Source organism: Mustelus asterias, unplaced genomic scaffold (genome assembly GCF_964213995.1).
Source record: "Mustelus asterias unplaced genomic scaffold, sMusAst1.hap1.1 HAP1_SCAFFOLD_240, whole genome shotgun sequence".
Taxonomy (NCBI): domain Eukaryota; kingdom Metazoa; phylum Chordata; class Chondrichthyes; order Carcharhiniformes; family Triakidae; genus Mustelus; species Mustelus asterias.
Genome location: NW_027590212.1, coordinates 552,689 through 576,078, shown reverse-complemented (window position 1 = coordinate 576,078; position 23,390 = coordinate 552,689). Strand labels below are relative to the sequence as shown.

General features: G+C 47.3%; 1 protein-coding gene across 5 annotated transcripts in view; it reads left to right on the top strand.

The window, feature by feature from the left end:
* LOC144485846 (X-ray repair cross-complementing protein 6-like) overlaps window positions 1-23,390 on the top strand; it is a 97,301-nt gene that overhangs the window by 29,996 nt on the left and 43,915 nt on the right. For 4 of the 5 annotated variants that reach the window (XM_078203919.1, XM_078203921.1, XM_078203923.1 and 1 more), the window contains 7 exons: window positions 1,309-1,418; window positions 2,512-2,650; window positions 5,272-5,526; window positions 10,924-11,107; window positions 14,544-14,730; window positions 18,121-18,289; window positions 22,407-22,553. In XM_078203919.1, the coding sequence (XP_078060045.1) occupies window positions 1,309-1,418; window positions 2,512-2,650; window positions 5,272-5,526; window positions 10,924-11,107; window positions 14,544-14,730; window positions 18,121-18,289; window positions 22,407-22,553 (1,191 nt within the window). The remainder of the gene's footprint in view (window positions 1-1,308; window positions 1,419-2,511; window positions 2,651-5,271; window positions 5,527-10,923; window positions 11,108-14,543; window positions 14,731-18,120; window positions 18,290-22,406; window positions 22,554-23,390) is intronic. The other variant, XM_078203920.1, reaches the window with a different exon arrangement.

The window sequence follows — 23,390 nt, the reverse complement described above, 5'->3', positions numbered from 1 at the left end:
ATCCTTTCTCTCTCCACAGACACTGCCAGACCTGCTGATTTTTTCCAGCATTTTCCATTTTTATTTCAGATTTCCAGCATCCCCAGTTATTTGATTTTATTAGATGAGTAAAACGCTATCATTAAGAAACCCACCAACGCCTCTATTTTCTGAGGAGACTAAGGAAATACAACTGGAAGAATGCTTTCGATGATGCATCTGTAGGTGTTGGTGAGAGTCGTATGTCCGCAGATAGAAAGCATCCTTTCTGGTTGTATCACAGCTTGGTATGGGCTCCTGCTCTGCCCAAAACCGCAAGGAACTACAAAAGGTCGTGAAGGTAGCCCAATCCATCACACAAACCAGCCTCCCATCCATTGACTCTGTCTACACTTCCCGCTGCCTTGGCAAAGCAGCCAGCATAATTAAGGACCCCACGCACCCCGGACATTCTCTCTTCCACCTTCTCCCATCGGGAAAAAGATGCAAAAGTCTGAGATCATAGTACCAACCGACTCAAAAACAGTTTCTTAGGATCATAGAATCCTACAGTGCAGGAGGAGGCCATTTGGCCCATCGAGCCCGCACCGCCAACTATCCCACCCAGGCCCTATCCCCGTAACCCCACATATTTACCCTGCTAATCCCCCTGACACTAAGGGACAATTTAGTATAGCCAATCAACCTAACCCGCACATCATTGGACTGTGGGAGGAAACCCACGCAGACACGGGGAAAATGTGCAGACTCCACACAGACTTTCACCCAAGCCGGGAATTGAACCCGGGTCCCTGGCGCTGTGAGGCAGCAGTGCTAATCACTGTGCCACCGTGCACCCCTGCTACCATCAGACTTTTGAATGGACCTACCTCGCATTAAGTTGATATTTCTCTTCACCCGAGCTCTGACTAACACTACATTCTGCACTCTCTCCTTTCCTTCTCTATGAATGGTATATTTTGTCTATATAGCGTGCAAGAAACTATACTTTTCACTGTATACTAATCCACGTGACAATAAATCAAATCAAACCAGGGTGACACCCTCCCCCCCAACCCCTGCAGTCTTTCCGGGGCCTTCTCTGAGTGATGTCACTGCGGTTCTAGCGGTTAGAAGGTGTTGAGCCACAGCTATCGATTTTTTTTTACAAAAGAGAATGTATTACATCCACTCACAGAGATGCCCAGCTGTTACAAACACCATAAATCCCTCCTAATACAAAGAAGCGTGTAGTGGTTGGAGAATGATCACAACCTGCGATTACTCAGTTTTGTCACTGGCCGCTCTTTTCTATCAGTTAAGGTTGTGACGTGTTGATTTATGTTTCAGAGGACGTTCGATACGCAGGCAGGGACAGCTTAGTCTTCCTCATTGATGCTTCGGAGGCCATGTTTGAAATGAATGGTGAGGCCACTTCAGCATTCGACATGACTATTCAGGTAAGAGGAGACCAGTGACAGTGCTGTAGGTGACAGTCGTTAAGTATGTTCAGGGCTGAGGTAGACAGATTTTTAATCAGTCAGGGAATCGAGGGTCTTGGGGATAAGGCGGGAAAGTGGAGTTGAGGATTATCACATCAGATCAGTCATGATCTCATTGAATGGTGGAACAGACTCGATGGGCTGAATGGCCTCCTTCTGTTCCTATGCCTGATACTCTAATGGTCCTATAAAACCTGTCTCTCCCTCACATCTCTGAGAGACACACACACAGTCCCTCTTCTTGAAAATATTCAAGGCACATTTTTACCTCAAAAAAGGTTTTTGAAATTTGTCCTGATGTTTTTCAAAAATACTGCGAAGAAAATCTACCGTGCAAAAGGGACAGCACGGTGGCACAGTGGTTAGCACTGCTGCTTCACAGTGCCAGGGACCCAGGTTCGATTCCCGGCTTGGGTCACTGTCTGTGTGGAGTTTGCATGTTATCCCTGTGTCTGTGTGTGCGTGTGCTGAGTGTTTTAAGAACATAAGAACAAAAGAAATAGGAGCAGGAGTAGGCCATCTAGCCCCTCAAGCCGGCCCCGCCATTCAGTAAGATCATGGCTGATCTGATAGTGGTTTAGTTCCACTGACCCGCCCATTCCCCATAACCCTTAATTCCCTTATTGATCAGAAATCTATCTACCTGTGACTTAAACATATTTAATGAGGTAGCCTCCACTGCTTCAATGGGCAGAGATTCCCTACCCTCTGAGAGAAGAAGTTCCTCCTCAACTCTGTCCTAAACTGACTCCCCCTTATTTTGAGGCTGTGTCCTCTAGTTCTTGTTTCCTTTCTAAGTGGAAAGAATCTCTCTGCCTCTACCCTCTCTAGCCCCTTCATTATCTTATATGTCTCTATAAGATCTCCCCTCAGCCTTCTAAACTCCCAACGAGTACAGGCCCAATCTACTCAATCTCTCCTCATAAGCTAACCCCCTCATCTCCGGTATCAACCTGGTCAACCTTCTCTGTACTCCCTCCAAGGCCAATACATCCTTCCGCAAAGGTCGGTTGATAGTGCTGCTGACTGATTAGACTCTCTCTACTTGCAGTGTGTCCACAGGGTTTACACCAGTAAGATTATTAGCAGCGACCGTGACCTTCTGGCTGTCGTGTTCTTCGGGACTCAGAAGCACAAGAACTCTGTTGACTTCAAGCATGTTTATGTCCTCCACGACTTGGACACACCAGGCAAGTTTATCCCCCAGATCTGGAGCAAGTCCGTTTAAACTCGGTGTGGGGTATGTCCCTCCCTTGGGACTCTGCTCTGTGCACGTTGTGGTGTAGGTACGCAGCTGGGAGCAGTAAAGTGACAATAACCAGGCAATCTGATTCAGTGATGTTGATTGAGAAGTAACTATTGGCCGGAATACTGGGAATACACTTCAGAAGTATTGACTGTAAAGCGTTTTGGGACATCTGGGATTGGGAAAGGCCCTATATCAATGCAATTGGTGCTTTTTGGTTGCACTTTTCACATTTACCCACCGTCTTCTCATTGGATCACTGATATGAAGAGCAGGCAACAGGCATGATGGACTGAATCCTCATCATAGAATCCTACAGTGCAGAAAGAGGCCATTTGAGCCAGTACTGACAACAATCCCAGGCCCTATCCCCGCAACCCCATGTCTTTACCCTGCTAATCCCCTGACACTAAGGGTTAATTTAGCATGGCCATTCCACCTAACTGTACGTCTTTCAGACTGTGGGAGGAAACCAGAGCACCCAGAAGAAACCCACGGGGAGAATGTGCAGACTCCACGCAGACAATGACCTGAGGCCGGAATTGAACCCGGGCCCCTGGCGCAGTGAGATGGCAGTGCTATCCACTGTGCCACCCGTGGCACCATGTATGTAAAATTCGATATTTCCTTGATCCCATTTCCTTTGTACCTCTGTCCAGTTGGATTAACATCCTTTCTGCCTCAACCACAAAACTTGAAAATAAATTTCACATGTTTACAACTCACAATTCTCCAGGACTTGTCTGAACCACAGGAACGGAATGAACATTCTGCTAATAAGAATAGTCTCTATGAAACTCCAGATTAAATGCCCATTCTTGGACCTAATTGCTAATTACCGCAATCTCAGCCCGTCCAGAGCCGCTAAGCGGACGGCTCAAGTCCAGATGAGATTCTGTTTCCATGGAGCAGAACATGTGTCTCCTCGAGCCCACTTCCACTGGAGGTGTGGGGAACTCTGGCTGGCATGAGGCACCATTTTGCAGGACAGCTCAGACTGAGGTTCAAAACGCACAAGTTCTTGGATGCATTGTTTTGAGGTCCTGGTGGAATAGAAATATTGTGGTTACAAATGCAGGTCAGATGCTGGGAACTCTGCGGGGAGTAACTCACCTTCTGACTCCCCCAATATCTGTCCACCATCTACAGGGCACAAGTCAGGAGTGTAATGGAATACTCCCCACTTGCCCGGATGAGTGCGGCTCCAACAACACGCAAGAAACTCGACACCATCCAGGACAAAGCGGTCCACTTGATTGGCATCACATCTACCACCTTCAACACTCTCACTCTCCTCCACCGAGTGGCAGCCGTGTGTACCATCTGTAAGATGCTCTGCAGCAACTCACCTAAGGCTCCTTCAACAGGATAAAGTAGACGTGGAGCGGATGCTTCTGCCGGTGGGGCATTCTAGGACGAGAGGTCATAGTCTTAGGATAAGGGGCAGCAAATTTAAAACAGAGTTGAGGAGAAACTACTTCTCCCAAAGGCTTGTGAAACTCTGGAATTCGCTGCCCCAAAGTGCGGCAGATGCTGGGACAGTGAGTAAAATTAAGGAGGAGTTAGACAGATTTTTAATTGGGAATGGGTTGAAAGGTTATGGGGAGAAGGCAGGAAAATGGGGATGAGGAGCATATCAGCCATGATTGAATGGCGGAGCAGACCCGATGGGCCAAATGGCCTAATTCTGCTCCTATATCTTATCAACTTATGAACAGCACCTTCCAAACCCATGACTTCTACCATCTAGAAGGAAAAAGGCAGCACATATCTTGGAACTCCGCCACCTGCAAGTTCCCCTTCAAGCCACTCACCATCCTGACTTGGAAATATATCAGCTGTTCCTTCACTGTCACTGGGTCAAAATCCTGGAAGTCCCTCCCTAACAGCACTGTGGGTGTGCCTACACAACAGGGACTGCAGCGGTTCAAGATGGCGGCTCACCACCTACTTTCTCGAGGGCAATAAGAGATGGTCTAGCCAGCAACGCCCACATCCTATAAAAGAAAAATTAAAAAGCCAAGAGGAGGAGGAGAGTTCTAGCCCCAGGATCCTTAAGTTTGAAAGTGTAAGAGCAGGTTTCTGAGGCCTCTGTCCCTAATAGGTCATCATCCTGTATCTATGTAAAAAGAACATGGGCCATTTCCTGTTTTTTATTCATTTGTGGGACACGGGCGTCGCTGGCTGGCCAGCATTTATTGCCCATCCCTAGTTGCCCTTGGAGGGCAGTTGAGAGTCAACCACATTGCTGTGGATCTGGAGTCACATGTAGGCCAGACCAGGTAAGGACGGCAGATTTCCTTCCCTAAAGGACATTAGTGAACCAGATAGGTTTTTCTGACAATCGACCATGGTTCATGGTCATCAGTGGATTCTTAATTCCAGATTTAAAAAAAATTGAATTCAAATTCCACCGTCTGCCGTGGCGCCATTCGAACCCGGGTCCCCGGAACATTAGCTGAGTTTCTGGGTTAAGAGTCTAGCGATAATACCACTGGACCATCGCCTCCCCTGGTGTGTTTAATAGATTGATGTTCTAATCTGACTCTCTCTGTCTGGGCTCAGGTGCTAAGCGAGTACTGGAGTTGGACCAGTATGAGGGAGAGAAGGGGAACAAGTCCTTCAAGAAGAACATAGGCCACAGTGCCGATGACTCGTTGAGTGATGCTCTCTGGGTCTGCTCCAATCTCTTCAGTGACGTCACGCTGAAACTGAGCCACAAGCGCATCATGCTGTTCACCAACAATGACAACCCACATGCTAAAGACAGCTCCAAAGCACGACTGACCAGAACAAAGGCCAATGACCTGCGAGAGACAGGTAGGCAAACCACTGTTACCATCAAGCATTTGTCAGCGACTGGTTCAAAGATGTTGAATCACAAAGTCCTCACTTAAGATTGCAGTTGCATTGCCGTGAAGTGCAACTTTATGTGAAACAACTTTAAACAAATCAGGTTTTCCCATTAAAACCAATGTAAAAGCTGTCTTTAGAGTCTAGGACATTTCTCAATATGATAACCTGTGAGTGAAAATATTTAACGTTGCTGAATTACTATAGCGGTCGATGAAATAACTTTTGAAATGAAATCAATTTAAAGATATAAATATACTTCGCTCCGGTTTTCTGCCCATCATGCTTGCCGAATCTCCCACGTGCCAGACATTTCACTCGCTGACCCTCCCTGTCGTTGCCCCTCCAGCTCCCCGCCTCTTCCACTCCCTCACCTTTCCTCTTGCTACCAGCCCTCTGGCTTATGGCCGCCGCCCCCCCCTCCGATCCTTGACCCTCTGGGTCACTGCAGACCCTCTTCCTCAGCTTGTCACCTGAGAGCAGAGATTTCAGAGGGTTATCGGACTGGGGTGCAGGTCGCAGAGACGGGGAGGGCTGAGGCAATGGATGGATTTGACAAGATTGAAAATAGTGCTTCGCACAAAATTGGAGCGTAAGTAGGCCATTTGGCCCCTCCCGCCTGCTGTGCCGTTCAATGAGATCATGCCTTCATAGAAATCATAGAAACCCTACAGTGCAGAAGGAGGCCATTTGGCCCATCGAGTCTGCACCGACCACAATCCCACCCAGGTCCTACCCCCACATATTTACCCGCAAATCCCTCTAACCTACGCATCTTAGGACTCTAAGGGGCAATTTTAGCATGGCCAATCAACCTAACCCGCACATCTTTGGACTGTGGGAGGAAACCGGAGCACCCGGAGGAAACCCACGCAGACACGAGGAGAATGTGCAAACTCCACGCAGACAGTGACCCGAGCCGGGAATCGAACCCGGGACCCTGGATCTGTGAAGCTGCAGTGCTGACCACTGCGCTACCGTGCCGCCCTTGTACGTTTGTATTTCAAATTCCACATTCCTATCTACCCACAATAATCTTTGATTCCCTCGCCTAACAAGAATCTCTCTACCTCTGCCTTAAAGATTTTCAGTGACCCCCCATTGTCTTCTGAGACAGAGGCCGGAATTTTACCGGCACGCCTGCCCTGATTCCAGGGGTGGGTGAGGCTCGGAGAACGGCATACTCCGTTAGCCTCGGGCGGGATCGTGCGAACCTCGAGCGGACGTGCCAGTAAATTCCGGCCAGAGAGTTCCAAAGTCATGCAACCCTCTGAAAGAAAACAATTCTCTCCATCTCTGTCCTAAAAGGGCAACCACTAATTTCAAAACAGAGCCCACTCGTTCTGGACTCTCCCACAAGAAGAAACATCCTTTCCATGCCCACCTTGTCCAGACCGTTCAGGATCTCAGTTACTTCAATCAAGTCACCCCTCACCCTTCTAAACTCCAGTGGAAACAAGCCCAGTCTGCCCAACCTTTTCCCATAAGATAAACCGCTCGTTCCAGCTACCGATCCAGCAAACCCCCTCTGAAACGTCTCCAACTCATTTACACACTTCCTTAGAATCCCATGGAATCCCTACAGTGCAGAAGGAGGCCATTTGGTCCATCAAGCCTGCACCAACCACAATTGCACACGGGCCCTATTCCTGTAACCCCACATATTTACCCTGCTAATGCGCCTGACATTAGGGACAATTTAGCATAGCCAATCAACCTAACCTGCACGTCTTTGGAGTGTGGGAGGAAACCGGAGCACCCGGAGGAAACCCACGCAGACACGGGGAGAAAGTGCAAACTCCACAGACAGTGACCCAAAGCTGGAATTGAACCCGGGGGTTCGTGGCGCTGTGAGGTAGCAGTGCTAACCGCTGTGCCACCATACCTTCAATAAGACAAAAACTGCACACAGTATTTGAGATGCGGTCTCACCAATGCCCTGTGTAACTGAAGCATACCATCCTTACTTTTGTGTTCAATTCCTTTTGTAATAAGGAATAACATTCTATTAGCCTTCTCATTTACATGCTGTACCTGCATACTAACTTTTCGTGATTCAAGCACAGGAACACCTAGATCCCTCTGCACCTCGGCATTCTGCAATTATTCTCCATTTAAGTAATGCTGATTTTTTTATTCTTCCTGCTAAAGTGAACAACTTCACATTTTCCCACATTATACTCCATCTGCCAGATTTTTGCCCACTCAACCTATCTGTATTCATCTGCAAACTCACGTCCCCTTCACAACATACTTTCCTATCTATCATTGTACTGTCTGCAAATGTATCTCCCATGTCTTTGCTTCCCTCATCTAAGCCATTGATGTAAAAGGTTGAGGCCCCAGCACAGACCTCTACAAGACTCTGCTCATGACCTCCTGCCCTGCCAATCAGACAAAGACCCATTTATACATACTCTCTGTTTTCTGCCAGCCAGCCAGTCTTCTATCTAGGCTCAAATGTTACCCCCTACATCGTGAGCTTTTATTTTTCACAATAATCTTTGATGCTTATCAAATGCTTATGAGAGGCATGGACGGTGTGGATAGTCAGATGCTCTTTTCTAGGGTAGGAAAGTCAGGTACTAGGAGACATAGGTTTAAAGTGCATGGGGGAAAAGTTTAGAGGAGATGTGCCGAGGCAATTTTTTTTACACAGAAGGTGATGAATGTCTGGAACGCGCTGCCCGGGGAGGTGGTGGGAGCGGGTACGATTGCGGCATTTACGGGGCAACTAGACGAATACATGAATAGGATGGGAATGGAAGGATACGGGCTCCGTAAGTGCATACGGTTTTAGTTTAGACAGGCATCATGATCGGCGCAAGCTTGGAGGGCCGAAGAGCCTGTTCCTGTGCTGTACTTTTCTTTGTTCTTCTTGCTTTGCTTTCTGGAAATTGAAGTACAGCACATCTACAGGTTCCCCTTTATCCACAGTATATGGTACTCCTTCAAAGAATGCCATTAAGTTGGCTAAACATAATTTCCCTTTCACAAAATCATGCTGACTTTTCCCAATTACCTTGGGATTTTATAAGTGTCCAGCTATAGCCTCCTTCATAGAATCATAGAAACCCTACAACACAAAAAGAAGCCATTCGGCCCATCGAGTCTGCACCGACCACAATCCCACCCAGGCCCTACCCCCACATCCCTACATATTTACCCACTAATCCCTCTAACCTACGCATCTCAGGACACTAAGGGCAATTTTAGCATGGCCAATCAACCTAACCCGCGCATCTTTGGACTTAACAATCAATTCTAACAATTTTCCCACGGCAGATGTCAAGCTAACTGGCCTATAATTTCCTGTTTTTGGCCTCCCTCCCTTCTTGAATAGAGGGGTTATATTTGCCACTTTCCAATTTGATGGAAACTTTCCAGAATCTAGAGAATTTTGCAAAATTAACACCAATGTATCTACCACCTCATTTGTTCAAGACCCTAGGATGAAGTCTATCAGGACCCGGAGACTTGCCAGCCTTAGCTCCATCAGTTTGCTCAAACCACTTCTCTAATGATTGTAATTTCACCAAGTTCCTCTCCCCTTTCCACCTCCAGATTTACAGATATTTCTGGAATGTTTATGTATCCTCTCCAGTGAAGACAAAATCCAAATATGTGTTCATTTTGTTGGCCATCTTCATATTATCTACGATTGTCTACCCATTGGGGGACATGGTGGCACAGTGGTTAGCACTGCTGCCTCACAGCACCAGAGACCCGGTTTGATTCCCGGCTTGGGTGACAGCCTGTGTGGAGTCTGCATGTTCTCCTCATGTCTGCGTGGGTTTCCTCCGGGTGCTCCGGTTTCCTCCCACAGTCCAAAGATGTGCAGGTTAGATGGATTGGCCATGCTAAATTGCCCCTTAGTGTCCAAAAATGTGTAGAATCATAGAATCCCTATAGTGCAGGAGGAGACCATTCGGCCCATTGAGTCTTCACTGACAATCCCACCCAGGCCCTATCCCCATAACCTTATGTATTTACCCAGCTAATTCCCCTGATACTGTAGGTTAGGTGGATTAGCCATGGTCAATGCATGGGGTTACAGGGATAAATCGATTGGGTGGACCTGAGTAAGATGTTTTTTCGGAGAGTCGGTGCAGACTCAATGGGCTGAATGGTCTCCTCCTGCACTGTAGGGATTCTATGGTTCATTCTCACTCTCTAGAGGACTCACTTAACTTGCTAATTTCCTGTTTAAACACCTGTAGAAACACATGCTATAAGTTTTCACATTTCTAGCCATCTTCCTCTCATACTCTAATTTCTTTCTCCTGATTAACCTTTGGTCATTCTCTGCTGTTCTTCACATTCTAACCAATCCTCTGGCCTGCAGTTATATGCTTAAGTTTGACAGTTTCCTTAACTTCTTTAGTTAACCACAGAAGTGGGTCCTCCCCCTCCAAATCTTTTTAATAGTAGAAATTTGCTTATTCAGAATATTCTGAAATAGCCCCTTAAATGTCTGCCACTGCTTGTCTATTGATCTGTCCCCTAGCCTAATCTCCCAGTTCACTTAGCTAGCACAACTTTCATGCCCACATAGTTGCCTTTATTTAAGTTTAAAATACTAGCCTTAGGCCCACTCTTCTCCCTTTCAAACTATTCAGTCGTGTTGAAGCAGGGTTAGACAGTGTAGTGGCCAGACCAGTGTTGTACTGTGCATTGGAGCTTCATCGAACAACCCCTTCACTGCTTCCACTGTCCTGATTGTCACCTGAAGCGTGGTTCTGTAGGGATGGCCAGAAGGCTGTTTCCAACATGGGTTGGTGTCCTGCCAGCCAGCATCTAAAGGGAAAGGGTAACTAAAGGGAAGGGTAAGACCTGCAGTCCACGCCAGCTTGCCCTGTGACGTGATGGTACGAAGACCGGAACTAAACACTTCTTCCTCTCTTTCCTCATTCTATCCCTCCACCCCCCCCGCCCCCCACCCCCCTCCCCCTCCCCCCCGCCCCTTCCCCCACAGTCACCGACATAGTCTGCTAATCAAGGCAAATAAACAGGCCCAAAGTCAAACCCGTCAGGCAACCAAAACCAGTCTAGGAGATCACAGATCAAATCTGATTTTTTGTACTTCACAATCTTTACCCTCGTCAAGAACTGGGTCTAGCTCCAACTTAAAGAATCTGAGAAACGTTGCAGGGAAAATTGCTGATCATTTTTGTCAAAAGACTGGGCGGAATTTTCCCGTCCCGCCCACCACGGGAATCGTAGCGAGCGGGACATGGACCCTGGGGGGTGAGCGTGGCTTTAAAATCCCGCCCATTATCTCGCGAGCAATAATAACAGAAGCTTTGCCTATTGCTGCTATGCTGTGAATGGCGTGTCTTTGTCTCTGCCCTTGTCTGTGTACAGGTATCATCCTTGACCTGATGCATCTGAAGAAGCCTGGTGGGTTTGACATGTCTCTCTTTTACTGCGACATTGTCAGTGTATCAGAGGATGGGGATGCAGCTGTGCAAGGCGAGGGGTCAGCCAGGTTGGACGATCTGCTTCGGAAAGTGTGGGCCAAGGACTACAAGAAGAGGACCGTCACCAGGTCAGCAGTCACTCAGAGTAGCACCGCGTCTCCTGGGTCCTCGGAGAGTTACTAATGTACTCCCTGCGGACCTTGGCAGACAGAACGTCCGTGTTCATGCACACAATCTGCTCAAATGTACGGACGATCTTCATTGATTAGGCACTCAGGGCATGTTTCCACTCGCAGGGAAGAGCGAAACCAGAAACTGTCAACACCAGGTAGTGACCAGGCCAGGAATGCAGGAGAAATTTCTTTACCCAGAGAATGATGGGAATGTGGAACTTGGCTACCACAGGGTTGTAATGAATGGTGTAGCTGCGTTTAGGGAGAAGCTGGATGAGCATGAGAGAGAAAATCATTGGCCGGTTACGCTGATAACGCGAAAGGGAGAGGGGAGGGAGAAAGTTCATAGGAAGCGGAAATACTGGCATGCAGCTGTTGGGCTGAATGGCCTGTTTCTCTGCTGCATCTCTTATGTTGAAACATCATAAAGTGCATCATGTTACTTTGACAGGAATCGGCCATACAAAGAATTGAGTACAGCACAGGAACAGGCCCTTCAGCCCTCCAAGTCTGCGTCTGGACACAGGATGCCTTTCTAAACTAAAGACCTTTTGTCTCTACGCGGTCCGTATCCCTCCATTCCCGGCCTATTCATGTATCTGTTAAACGTTGCTATTGTATCTGCTTCTACCACCTCCTCTGGCAGTGAGTTCCAGGCACTTACCACCCTCTGTGTAAAAAAACTTGCCTCTCACATCTCCTTTAAACTTTCCCCCTTTTGCCTTAAACCTCTGTCCCCTAGTAATTGACATTTCTACCCTGGGAAAAAGACTCTGACTATCCATTCTATCCACGCCTCTCATAATCTTGTAGACTTCTATCAGGTCGCCCCTCAGCCTCTGACGTTCAAATGAAAACAAATCAAGTTTGTCCAATCTCTCCTCATAGCTGATACCCTCCAAACCAGGTAACATCCTGGTAAACTTTTAATGTGGCGATCAGAACTGTATGCAATATTCCAAACATGCCCTAACTAAAGCTCTATACAGCTGCAACTTGACCTGCCAATTTTTGCACCCTATGGCCCAACCGATGAAGGCAAGCATGCCATACGCCATCTTGACCACCTTATCCACTTGTGTTGCCACTTTCAGGGAACTGTGGACCTGTACGCCCAGATCCCTCTGCATGTTAATGCTTCTAAGGGTCCTGCCATTTACTGTGTATTTCCCTACTGCATTGGACCTTTCAAAATGCATCATCTTTGATTTGATTTGATTTATTATTGTCACATGTATTGGTATACAGTGAAAAGTATTGTTTCTTGCGCACTATACCGACAACGCATACCATTCATAGAGAAGGAAAGGAGAGAGTGAAAAATGTTTCAGCCATAGCTAGGATGTAGAGAAATATCAACTTAATGCAAGGTAGGTCCATTCAAAAGTCTGATGGCAGCAGGGAAGAAGCTGTTCTCGAGTCAGTTGGTACGTGACCGTATCTTTTGGTGGAAGAGAGAATGTCCGGGGTGTGTGGGGTCCTTGATTATGCTGACTGCTTTGCTGAGGCAGCGGGAAGTATAGACAGAGTCAATGGATGGGAGGCTGGTTTGCGTGATGGATTGGGCTACATTCACAACCTTTTGTAGTTTCTTGTGGTCTTGGGCAGAGCAGGATCCATACCAAGCTGTGATACAACCAGAAAGAATGCTTTCTATGGTGTATCTGTAAAAGTTGGTGAGAGTCGTAGTGGACATAGCAAATTTCCTTTGTCTTCTGAGAAAACAGAGGCGCATTCGTCTGGATTAAATTCCATCTTAGTCATGATGTGGAGATGCCGGTGTTGGACTGGGGTGAACACAGTAAGAGTTTTAACAACACCAGGTTAAAGTCCAACAGGTTTATTTGGTAGCAAACACCATTAGCTTTCGGAGCGCTGCTCCTTCGTCAGATGGAGTGGAAATGTGCTCTCAACCAGGGCACAGAGACACAAAATCAAGTTACAGAATACTGATTAGAATGCGATTCCCTACAACCAACCAGATCTTAAAGATACCGACAATGTGAGTGGAGGGAGCATTAAGCACAGGTTAAAGAGATGTGTATTGTCTCCAGACAGGACAGCCAGTGAGATTCTGCAAGTCCAGGAGGCAAACTGTGGGGGTTACTGATAATGTGACATAAATCCAACATCCCGGTTTAGGCCGTCCTCATGTGTGCGGAACTTGGCTATCAGTTTCTGCTCAGCGACTCTGCGCTGTCGTGTGTCATGAAGGCCGCCTTGGGGAACGCTTACCTGAAGATCAGAGGCTGAATGCCCCTGACTGCTGAAGTGCTCCCCCACAGGAAGAGAACAGTCTTGCCTGGTGATTGTCGAGCGGTGTTCATTCATCCGTTGTCGTAGCGTCTGCTAAGGCTTTCCCAATGTACCATGCCTCGGGACATCCTTTCCTGCAGCGTATCAGGGAGACAACGTTGGCCGAGTTGCAAGAGTAGGTACCGTGTACCTGGAGACTGTCTGTATACAATACACATCTCTTTAACCTGTGCTTAATGCTCCCTCCACCCACATTGTCTGTATCTTTAAGATCTGGTTGGTTGTAGGGATTCGCATTCTAATCAGTATTCTGTAACTTGATCTTTGTGTCTCTGTGCCCTGTTTGAGAGCACATTTCCACTCCATCTGATGAAGGAGCAGCGCTCCGAAAGCTAATGGTGTTTGCGACCAAATAAACCTGTTGGACTTTAACCTGGTGTTGTTAAAACTCTTATTAAATTCCATCTGCCATTTCTCCGCCCAAGTCTATCCAGACTATCTATATCCTGCTGCATCCTCTGACAATCCTCCTCACAAACATTGGTAAACATAGCAACTATTTTCCACACACACTTGAACAGTGAGATAATGACCAGATCTGTTTTTTGGAGGTTAATTTGACAGGACAGAGCTTCCCTGCTCTCCAAAGTAAAGTTTATTTATTAGTCACAAGTAAGGCTTACATTAACACTGCAATGAAGTTACTGTGAAATTCCCCTTGTTGCCACAGCCTGTTCGGGTCAATGCACCCTAACCAGCCCATCTTTCAGAACGTGGGAGGAAACCGGAGCACCCGGAGGAAACCCACGCAGACACAAGGAGAATGTGTAAACTCTACACAGACAGTGCCCCGAGCCGGGAATCGAACCCGGGTCCCAGGCGCTGTGAAGCAGCAGTGCTAACCACTGTGCCACCGTGCCATCCTCCATGTGGTGCTGTGGGATCTTTTACATCCAACTGACCAAGTCGTCAGGACCTTGGCTTAAACCCCACCGCCCCCCATCCCTAAACTGCCGCCTTCTTCAACCGCTTAATGTGCATCAGAATGTCTTTGAGTTTCAGCCCCTGTTAAACTCTCTGTTCCGGTGCCGCTTGTATTTGATGTCCTGTTTTTTTTTTGTTTTGTTTTGGCCAGGCTGAACCTGAAGCTGGGAGAAGGCGTGGAACTTTCAATCGGAGTTTACAATCTCGTGCGGTGTGCCAGGAAACCCAGTGCCGTCCGCCTGTACCGAGAAAGCAACGAGCCCGTCAAAACCAAAACCCGCTGGTTTAACGGGGCGACGGGCAGTCTGCTCCTGCCCAGCGACACCAAGAAGGCCCAGGTAAAGGACGGTGAACCTATACCGTGCTGAATTAAAACGTCAACTCCTGCCTGACCAAAGGCAAAACACTGCGGATGCTGGTAATCTGAAATACAAACAGAAAATGCTCTTTCTTAATTCATGAACGAGATGTGAGTTATTGTGCATCCCTAATTGCCCTCGAGAAGGCGATGATGAGGCGTTTTCTACACCTGCTGCACTCTGCGATGTGAAGGCACATCCACAGTGCAGTTTCATCATGACTTTTGACACAACTGAGTGGCTTTCTAAGTCAATCAGAGGGTAGTTGAGAGTCAGCCATGCGGTTCTGGATCCTCGGACAGGCCAGACCGGGTAAGGACGGCAGATTTCCTTCTCTAAAGAGCATTAATGAACCAGATGGGTTTTTAACAACAATCGGGTAATTTCATGATCACAGACTAATTTCCCCTTTATTATACAGCTCTGGCGAAGGGTCATCCAGACTCGAAACATTGGCTCTTTTCTCTATTCACAGATGCTGCCAAACCTGCTGAGATTTTCCAGCATCTTCTCTTTTTCTCCCCCAGTTGCTGTGGTGTGGTTTGAACTCGTGCCTCTAGATCGATGGCATGGTGGCACAGTAGGTTAGCACTGCTGACTCACAGCACCAGGGACCCGGGTTCGATTCCTGGTTTGGGTCACTGTCTATCTGGAGTTTGCACGTTCTCCCCGTGTCTGCGTGGGTTTCCTCCGGGTGCTCCGGTTTCCTGCCACAGTCCAAAGATGTGCGGTTTAGGTGGATTGGCCATGCTAAATTGCCCCTTTAGTATCAGGTGGACTAGCTAGGGTAGATGCATAGGTTTATGAGGACAGGGCCTGGGTGGGATTGTGGTCGGTGCAGACTTGATGGAATGAATGGCCTCCTTCTGCACTGTAGGGATTCTCTGTTTCTATCATTAGTCAAAACCTCTGAATTACTCATCTAGTAACAGAACTCCCCTTTTATTGTATCCCTTGTGCGTACTGTACAGAGAGAAACAAGAGTTAATGTTTCAGGTCGATGACTTTTCTTTACAACTAGCCCACGTTAGACATGCCACAGGGTTCAAACAGGTACAGAAGGAAGGTATGCACGGAGGGCTGGAAAGAGTGAAAGGGGAGGCAGCAGAGATTAAATAACAGAAGAGATAATGGTGCAAGGCAAAGATAGAATGGTAATGAGATGAGTAAATAAAGAAAAAAAGAACTTGTATTAATTAAAATAGCGCCTTCCACAACTTCAAGATGGCCCAAAGCACTTCACAGCCAATGAAGTACTTCTGAACTTTCCTGCAGACAAAAGGAATATGCCCAAGCCTTGCACCTGTTTTGAATTATCTGACAGCTTGATAAGCCTATAGCTCCTCATTGCTTTCTCCATGGCAAGACCTCGGCCAATCAGAGTCGACTTGTCAACCAATCAACACCCTTTTCTCCTGTGGTATAAATTGTCACAATTGTTTGAAATTTGACCTTCTGGGGTTTGTCCTGATGAGTGCAAGACAAAATACTTCGACAACCTGTCTCCTTGTTCAGCATTGGTTTCGAAGTTTAGCCACTGCTGTAATGTAGGAATCTTTCTACTTACATTTGACTCTCTTCATCCCTTTCACAAATTGATTCCCTCCCTGTAACTTGCTTTTTTATTTTAAAATAAGGATCAGTACGAGGTATCATTTTTATTTTCTGCTCTGTCTGTAACTGATTACCTGTTTAAAGTTAAAAGTTTATTTATTAGTGTCACAAGTAAGGCTTACATTAACACTGCAGTGAAGTTACTGTGAAAATCCCCTCGTCGCCACACTCCGGCGCCTGTTCGGGTAACACTTAGGGAGAATTTAGCACGGCCAATGCACCCTGACCAGCACGTCTTTCGGACTGTGGAAGGAAACTGGAAGGCCCGGAGGAAACCCACGCAGACACGGGGGAGAACGTGCAGAGACTCCACACAGACAGTGACCCAAGCCGGGAATCGAACTCGCGTCCCTGGCGCTGTGAAGCAGCAGTGCTAACCACTGTGTCACCGTGCTGTCCCGTTTCTGGGATACGCATCACCCTTCTTCCAATGTCCTGAATATTTTGTACCATCGTAATCCAGACAGCCAGTGGGAAGAGTCTTCCATCCCTTTGCTCTTTTTATACCGAGATTAACTTTCCATTTTTCAGTCAGACCTTCACTGGATTAGCTCTTTGAAGAAGAGGCATACGGACCCGAAATGTTAACTCTGCTTCTCTCTCCGTGCACCTGCTGAGCTTTTCCAGCATTCTCTGTTTTTATTTCAGATTTCCAGCGTCCATAGTATTTTGCTTTCACTTCATTGAGTTTATCTGCTTGATGTGGTTACATGACCATCTATATTGATGGATTATTCCACAAAATATGTCCAGCCTAATGAACAGAGCGTGCTTGAGCCTCTGTGTTCTTTAACAAAATAACACAGAGGCTGTGTTACTCATGACGGTGATCGCTCATAACACACAGTGTGACCTAATCCAGAAGAGGACCGTTAGGGCGGCACGGCGGTTAGCACTGGTGCCTCACAGCGCCAGGGACGTGAGTTCGATTCCCGGCTTGGGTCACTGTCTGTGTGGAATCTGCACGTTCTCCCCGTGTCTGCGTGGGTTTCCTCCGGGTGCTCCGGTTTCCTCCCACACTCCAAAGATGTGCGGGTTAGGTTGATTGGCCATGATAAATTGCTCCTTAGTGTCAGGGGCACTATCAGGATAGATACATGGGGCTACAGGGATAGGGGCTGGGTGGGATTGTGGTCGGTACAAACTCAATGGACTGAATGGTCTCCTTCTGCACTGCAGGGATTCTATGATTGCCCATCCCGAGTTGCCCTTGAGAAGGTGGTGGTGAGCTTCCTTCTTGAAACGCTACAGTGCATGTGGTGTAGGTACACCCACTGTGCTGTTAGGGAGGGAGTTCAGGGATTTTGACCCAGCGACCGTGAAGGAACAGCCAATATATTTCCAAGTCAGGATAGTGAGTGGCTTGGAGGGGAACTTGTCGGTGATGGTGTTCCCAGGTACCTGCTGCCCTGGCCCTTCTAGATGGAAGTAGTTGTGGGTTTGGAAGGAGCTATTGAAGGAACCTTGGTCAGTTCCTGCAGTGCATCTTATCGATGGTACACACGGCAGCCAATGTGTCCGTGGTGGAGGAAGTGAATGCTTGTAGAAGGAGTGCCAGTCAAGCGGGCTGTTTTGTCCTGGATGGTGTCAAGCTTCATGAGTGTTGCTGGAGCTGCAAGTGGAGAGTACTCTATCACTCCTGACTTGTGCCTTGTAGATGGTGGACAGGCTTTGGGAGGGTCAGCGGGTGAGTACCTCGAAAGATGTTGCTCTTTCATATAATTTAAGCCTGTTCTTGTTCTTTTTGGTTCCCAGGTTTATGGACAGAGGCAGATTGTTCTGGAGAAAGAGGAAACCGAGGAATTGAAGAGATTTGATGGCCCAGGCTTGGTTCTCATTGGTTTCAAGCCATTGTCACTCTTAAAGAAGCACCACCACATCAGACCCCCACAGTTCATTTACCCAGATGAGATGCTGATAACAGGTAACCCTCAGCCGCTGTTACTGCTGCCCTTTGGCCAAGTGGGCATGGCTCTACCCAGGGTATTTATAGAGCACAGGGTCCAAACTTCATCCCCCTTCTCCTCAGATAGCTGATGGTTCACAAGACAGATTCATGCAGATAATGATGGGAAACCCTGCAGTGGCAGCGAGAAGTGTTAAAACGTTAGGAGCTAATGTTCCAGCATGAAGGAATCCTACTGGAGAGAGAGAGAGTGACATTTTATATATTTACAATGTAATATAGAGCAGATGCAAATATGTTATCGGATAGAATACCCCTCCTCTAGAATCCCTCTACCCTAGAATACCCTGTATAGAATACCACTATCCTAAAATACCCTGTAGAGAATACCCCTACTCTCGAATCCCTCTCTCCTAGAATACCCTGTCTAGAATCCCTCTACCCTAAATACCTTGTCTAGAATATCTCTATCCTGGAATACCCCATATAGAATACCTCTACCCTAGACTACCCCATATAGAATCCCTCTATCCTAGAATACCCCGTATAGAATCCCTCTATCCTAGAATACCCCGTATAGAATACCTCTACCCTAGAATATCCCGTATAGAATACTTCTATCCTAAAATACCCTGAATAGAATACCTCTATCCTAGAATACCATGTATAGAATACCTCTATCCTAAATACCCTGAATAGAATCCCTCTACCCCAGAATACCTCGTAGAGAATACCTCTACCCTAGAATACCCCATATAAAATACCTCTATCCTTAAATACCCCATATAGAATACCTCTACCCTAGAATACCCCGTAGAGAATACCTCTACCCTAGAATACCCCGTCTAGAATACCCGGTATAGAATACCGCTACCCTAGAATACCCTGTATAGAATGCCCCTGCCCTAGAATACCCTGAATAGAATACCTCTACCCTAGAATACCCTGTAGAGAATACCACTACCCCAAAATACCCTGTATAGAATACCACTAGCCTAGAATACCCTGAAGAGTATACCCCTATCCTTGGGAGCTGTATCACTGATTGTTTGATGCTACCTGAGCATTATTATATCTTAAGAGATGAGAAGATGAATTTGAGCTCATTGTACCTGGTCCACTTCCTCTCATTACAGCATGCGGTTACATACTGAATGGCGTTAATGTGTTCTCTCCACTGCTCTGGATCATAGATCACGCCAAAGATTTCTCACATTTTGAATCGAGGAGTCAGGTGCTGAATCCTATTACCCTGGTTAGAAACATAGAAAATAGGAGCAGGAGGAGGCCATTCAGCCCTTCGAGTCTGCTCCATCATTCATTATGATCATGGCTGATCATCCAACTCGATATTCTGTTCCCATCTTCTCCCCCATATCTTTTGATCCTCTTCGCCCCAACCAAGTGCTATATCTAACTGCTTCTTGAATACATTCAATATTTTGGCCTCAATTACTTTCTGTGGTAGCAAATTCCACACATTCACCACTCTCTGGGTGAAGACATTTTTCCTCATCTCTGTCCTAAATGGTTTAGCCTGTATTCTTAAATTGTGATCCCTGGTTCTGTACGCCGCCCCAACCCCCCCGCCATTGGGGAACATCCTTCCTGCATTTACATTGTCTCGTCTTGTTAGAATTTCAAGTTTATTTATTTGTGTCACAATTACATTAACACTGCAATGAAGTTACTGTGAAAATCCCTGAGTTGCCACACCCTGGCGCCTGTTTGGGTACACCGAGGGAGAATTTAGCATGGCCAATGCACCTAACCAGCACGTCTTTCAGATTATGGGAGGAAACCGGAGCACCCGGAGGAAACCCACGCTGACACGGGTTTCTATGAGATTCCCCCCGCCTCATTCTTCTGAACTCTGGTGAATATAATCCTAACCGACTCAATCTCACCTTGGGAGTCAGTCCCGCCATCCAAGGAATCAGCCTGGTAAACCTCCGCTCTACAGCAAGAACGTCCTTCCTCAGATAAGGAGACAAAAGCTGCACACAATATTCCAGGTGTGGTCCCACCAAGGCCCCATATATATGCAACCAGACACCCCTGCCCCGTACTCAAATCCTCTCGCTATGAAGGCCAACATTCCATTTGCCTTTTTCACCGCCTGCTGCACCTGCATGCTTAACTTCAGCGACTGGTGCATGAGGACACCCAGGTCTCATTTCACATTCCTTTTTCCTAATTTATGGCCTTTCAGATAGTAATCTGCCTTCCGTTTTTGCTACCAAAGTGGATAACCAAAGTGTTGTCAGGGAAAAAATCGGACCTCTCAGGGACAAAAGTGGGGAATTATGCTTGGAACCCAAAGAAGTAGGGGAGATCCTAAATGAATACTTTGCATCAGTATTCACAAAGGAGAGGGATGTGTTGACTGGGAGTGTCTCGGAGGGGAGTGTTGAACCGTTGGAGAAAATCTCCATTACAAAGGAGGAAGTGTTAGGTTTGTTAGAGAATTTAAAGACTGACAAATCCCCAGGGCCTGATGGAATCTATCCAAGGCTGCTCAGGGAGACGAGAGATGAAATCGCTGGGCCTCTGACGCAAATCTTTGTCTCGTCACTGGACGCAGGTGAGGTCCCAGAGGATTGGAGGATAGCTAATGTGGTCCCGTTATTTAAGAAGGGTAGGAAGGATTACCCGGGTAATTATAGGCCGGTGAGCTTGACGTCCGTGGTGGGGAAGTTGTTGGAGAAGATTCTTAGAGATAGGATGTATGCGCATTTAGAAAGGAATAAACTCATTAACGATAGTCAACATGGTTTTGTGAGAGGGAGGTCATGCCTCACTAACCTGGTGGAGTTTTTTGAAGAAGTGACCAAAATGGTTGACGAGGGAAGGGCAGTGGATGTCGTCTATATGGACTTTAGTAAAGCGTTTGACAAAGTCCCTCATGGTAGGCTGGTGAAAAAGGTTGGATCTCATGGGATAAAGCGGGAGGTGGCGAGATGGCTGGAGAACTGGCTTGGTCACAGAAGACAGAGGGTGGTAGTGGAAGGGTCTTTTTCCGGCTGGAGGCCTGTGACTAGTGGTGTTCCGCAGGGCTCTGTATTGGGACCTCTGCTGTTTGTGATTTATATAAACGATCTGGAAGAAGGTGTAACTGGGGTGATCAGTAAGTTTGCGGACGACACAAAATTGGCAGGACTTGCAGATAGTGAGGAGCATTGTCAGAAGCTACAGATGGATATAGATAGGCTGGAAATTTGGGCAAAGAAATGGCAGATGGAGTTCAATCCTGATGAATGCGAAGTGATGCATTTTGGTAGAAATAATGTAGGGAGGAGCTATATGATAAATGGCAGAACCATAAAGGGTGTAGATACGCAGAGGGACCTGGGTGTGCAAGTCCACAGATCCTTGAAAGTGACGTCACAGGTGGAGAAGGTGGTGAAGAAGGCACATGGCATGCTTGCCTTTATAGGACGGGGCATAGAGTATAAAAGTTGGGGTCTGATGTTGCAGATGTATAGAACGTTGGTTCGACCGCATCTGGAATACTGCGTCCAGTTCTGGTCGCCACACTACCAGAAGGACATGGAGGCTTTGGAGAGAGTACAGAGGAGGTTTACCAGGATGTTACCTGGTATGGAGGGGCTTAGTTATGAGGAGAGATTGGGTAAACTGGGGTTGTTCTCCCTGGAAAGACGGAGGATGAGGGGAGACTTAATAGAGGTGTATAAAATTATGAAAGGCATAGATAGGGTGAACGGTGGGAAGCTTTTCCCCAGGTCGGTGGTGACGTTCACGAGGGGTCATAGGTTCAAGGTGAAGGGGGGGAGGTTTAACACGGATATCAGACGGACATATTTTACACAGAGGGTGGTGGGGGCCTGGAATGCGCTGCCAGGCAAGGTGGTGGAGGCGGACACACTGGGAACGTTTAAGACTTATCTAGACAGCCATATGAACGGAGTGGGAATGGAGGGATACAAAAGAATGGTCTAGTTTGGACCAGGGAGCGGCACGGGCTTGGAGGGCCGAAGGGCCTGTTCCTGTGCTGTATTGTTCTTTGTTCTTTGTAACCTCACATTTCTCCAAATCATACTGCATCTGCTGTTCATTTGCCCACTCACTCAACTTGTTGACATCACACTGAAGCATCTCTCCATCTTCCTCACAGCTCACCCAGCTTTGTGTCATAATGAACAAAGAACAGTACAGCACAGGAAACAGGCCCTTCGGCCCTCCAAGCCTGCGCCGCTCCTTGGTCCAACTAGACCAATCGTTTGTATCCCTCCATTCCCAGGCTGCTCATGTGACTATCCAGGTAAGTCTTAAACGATGTCAGCGTGCCTGCCTCCACCACCCTACTTGGCAGCGCATTCCAGGCCCCCACCACCCTCTGTGTAAAAAACGTCCCTCTGATATCCGAGTTATACTTCGCCCCTCTCAGCTTGAGCCCGTGACCCCTTGTGATCGTCACCTCCGACCTGGGAAAAAGCTTCCCACTGTTCACCCTATCTATACCCTTCATAATCTTGTACACCTCTATTAGGTCTCCCCTCATTCTCCGTCTTTCCAAGGAGTACAACCCCAGTCTACCCAATCTCTCCTCATAGCTAAGACCCTCCATACCAGGCAACATCCTGGTAAACCTTCTCTGCACTCTCTCTAACGCCTCCACGTCCTTCTGGTAGTGCGGCGACCAGAACTGGACGCAGTACTCCAAATGTGGCCTAACCAGCGTTCTATACAGCTGCATCATCAGACTCCAGCTTTTATACTCTCTACCCCGTCCTATAAAGGCAAGCATACCATATGCCTTCTTCACCACCTTCTCCACCTGTGTTGCTACCTTCAAGGATTTGTGGACTTGCACACCTAGGTCCCTCTGTGTTTCTATACTCCTGATGACTCTGCCATTTATTGTATAACTCCTCCCTACATTATTTCTTCCAAAATGCATCACTTCGCATTCATCCGGATTAAACTCCATCTGCCACCTCTCCGCCCAATTTTCCAGCCTATCTATATCCTGCTGTATTGCCCGACAATGCTCTTCGCTATCCGCAAGTCCAGCCATCTTCGTGTCATCCGCAAACCTGCTGATTACACCAGTTACACCTTCTTCCAAATCATTTATATATATCACAAATAGCAGAGG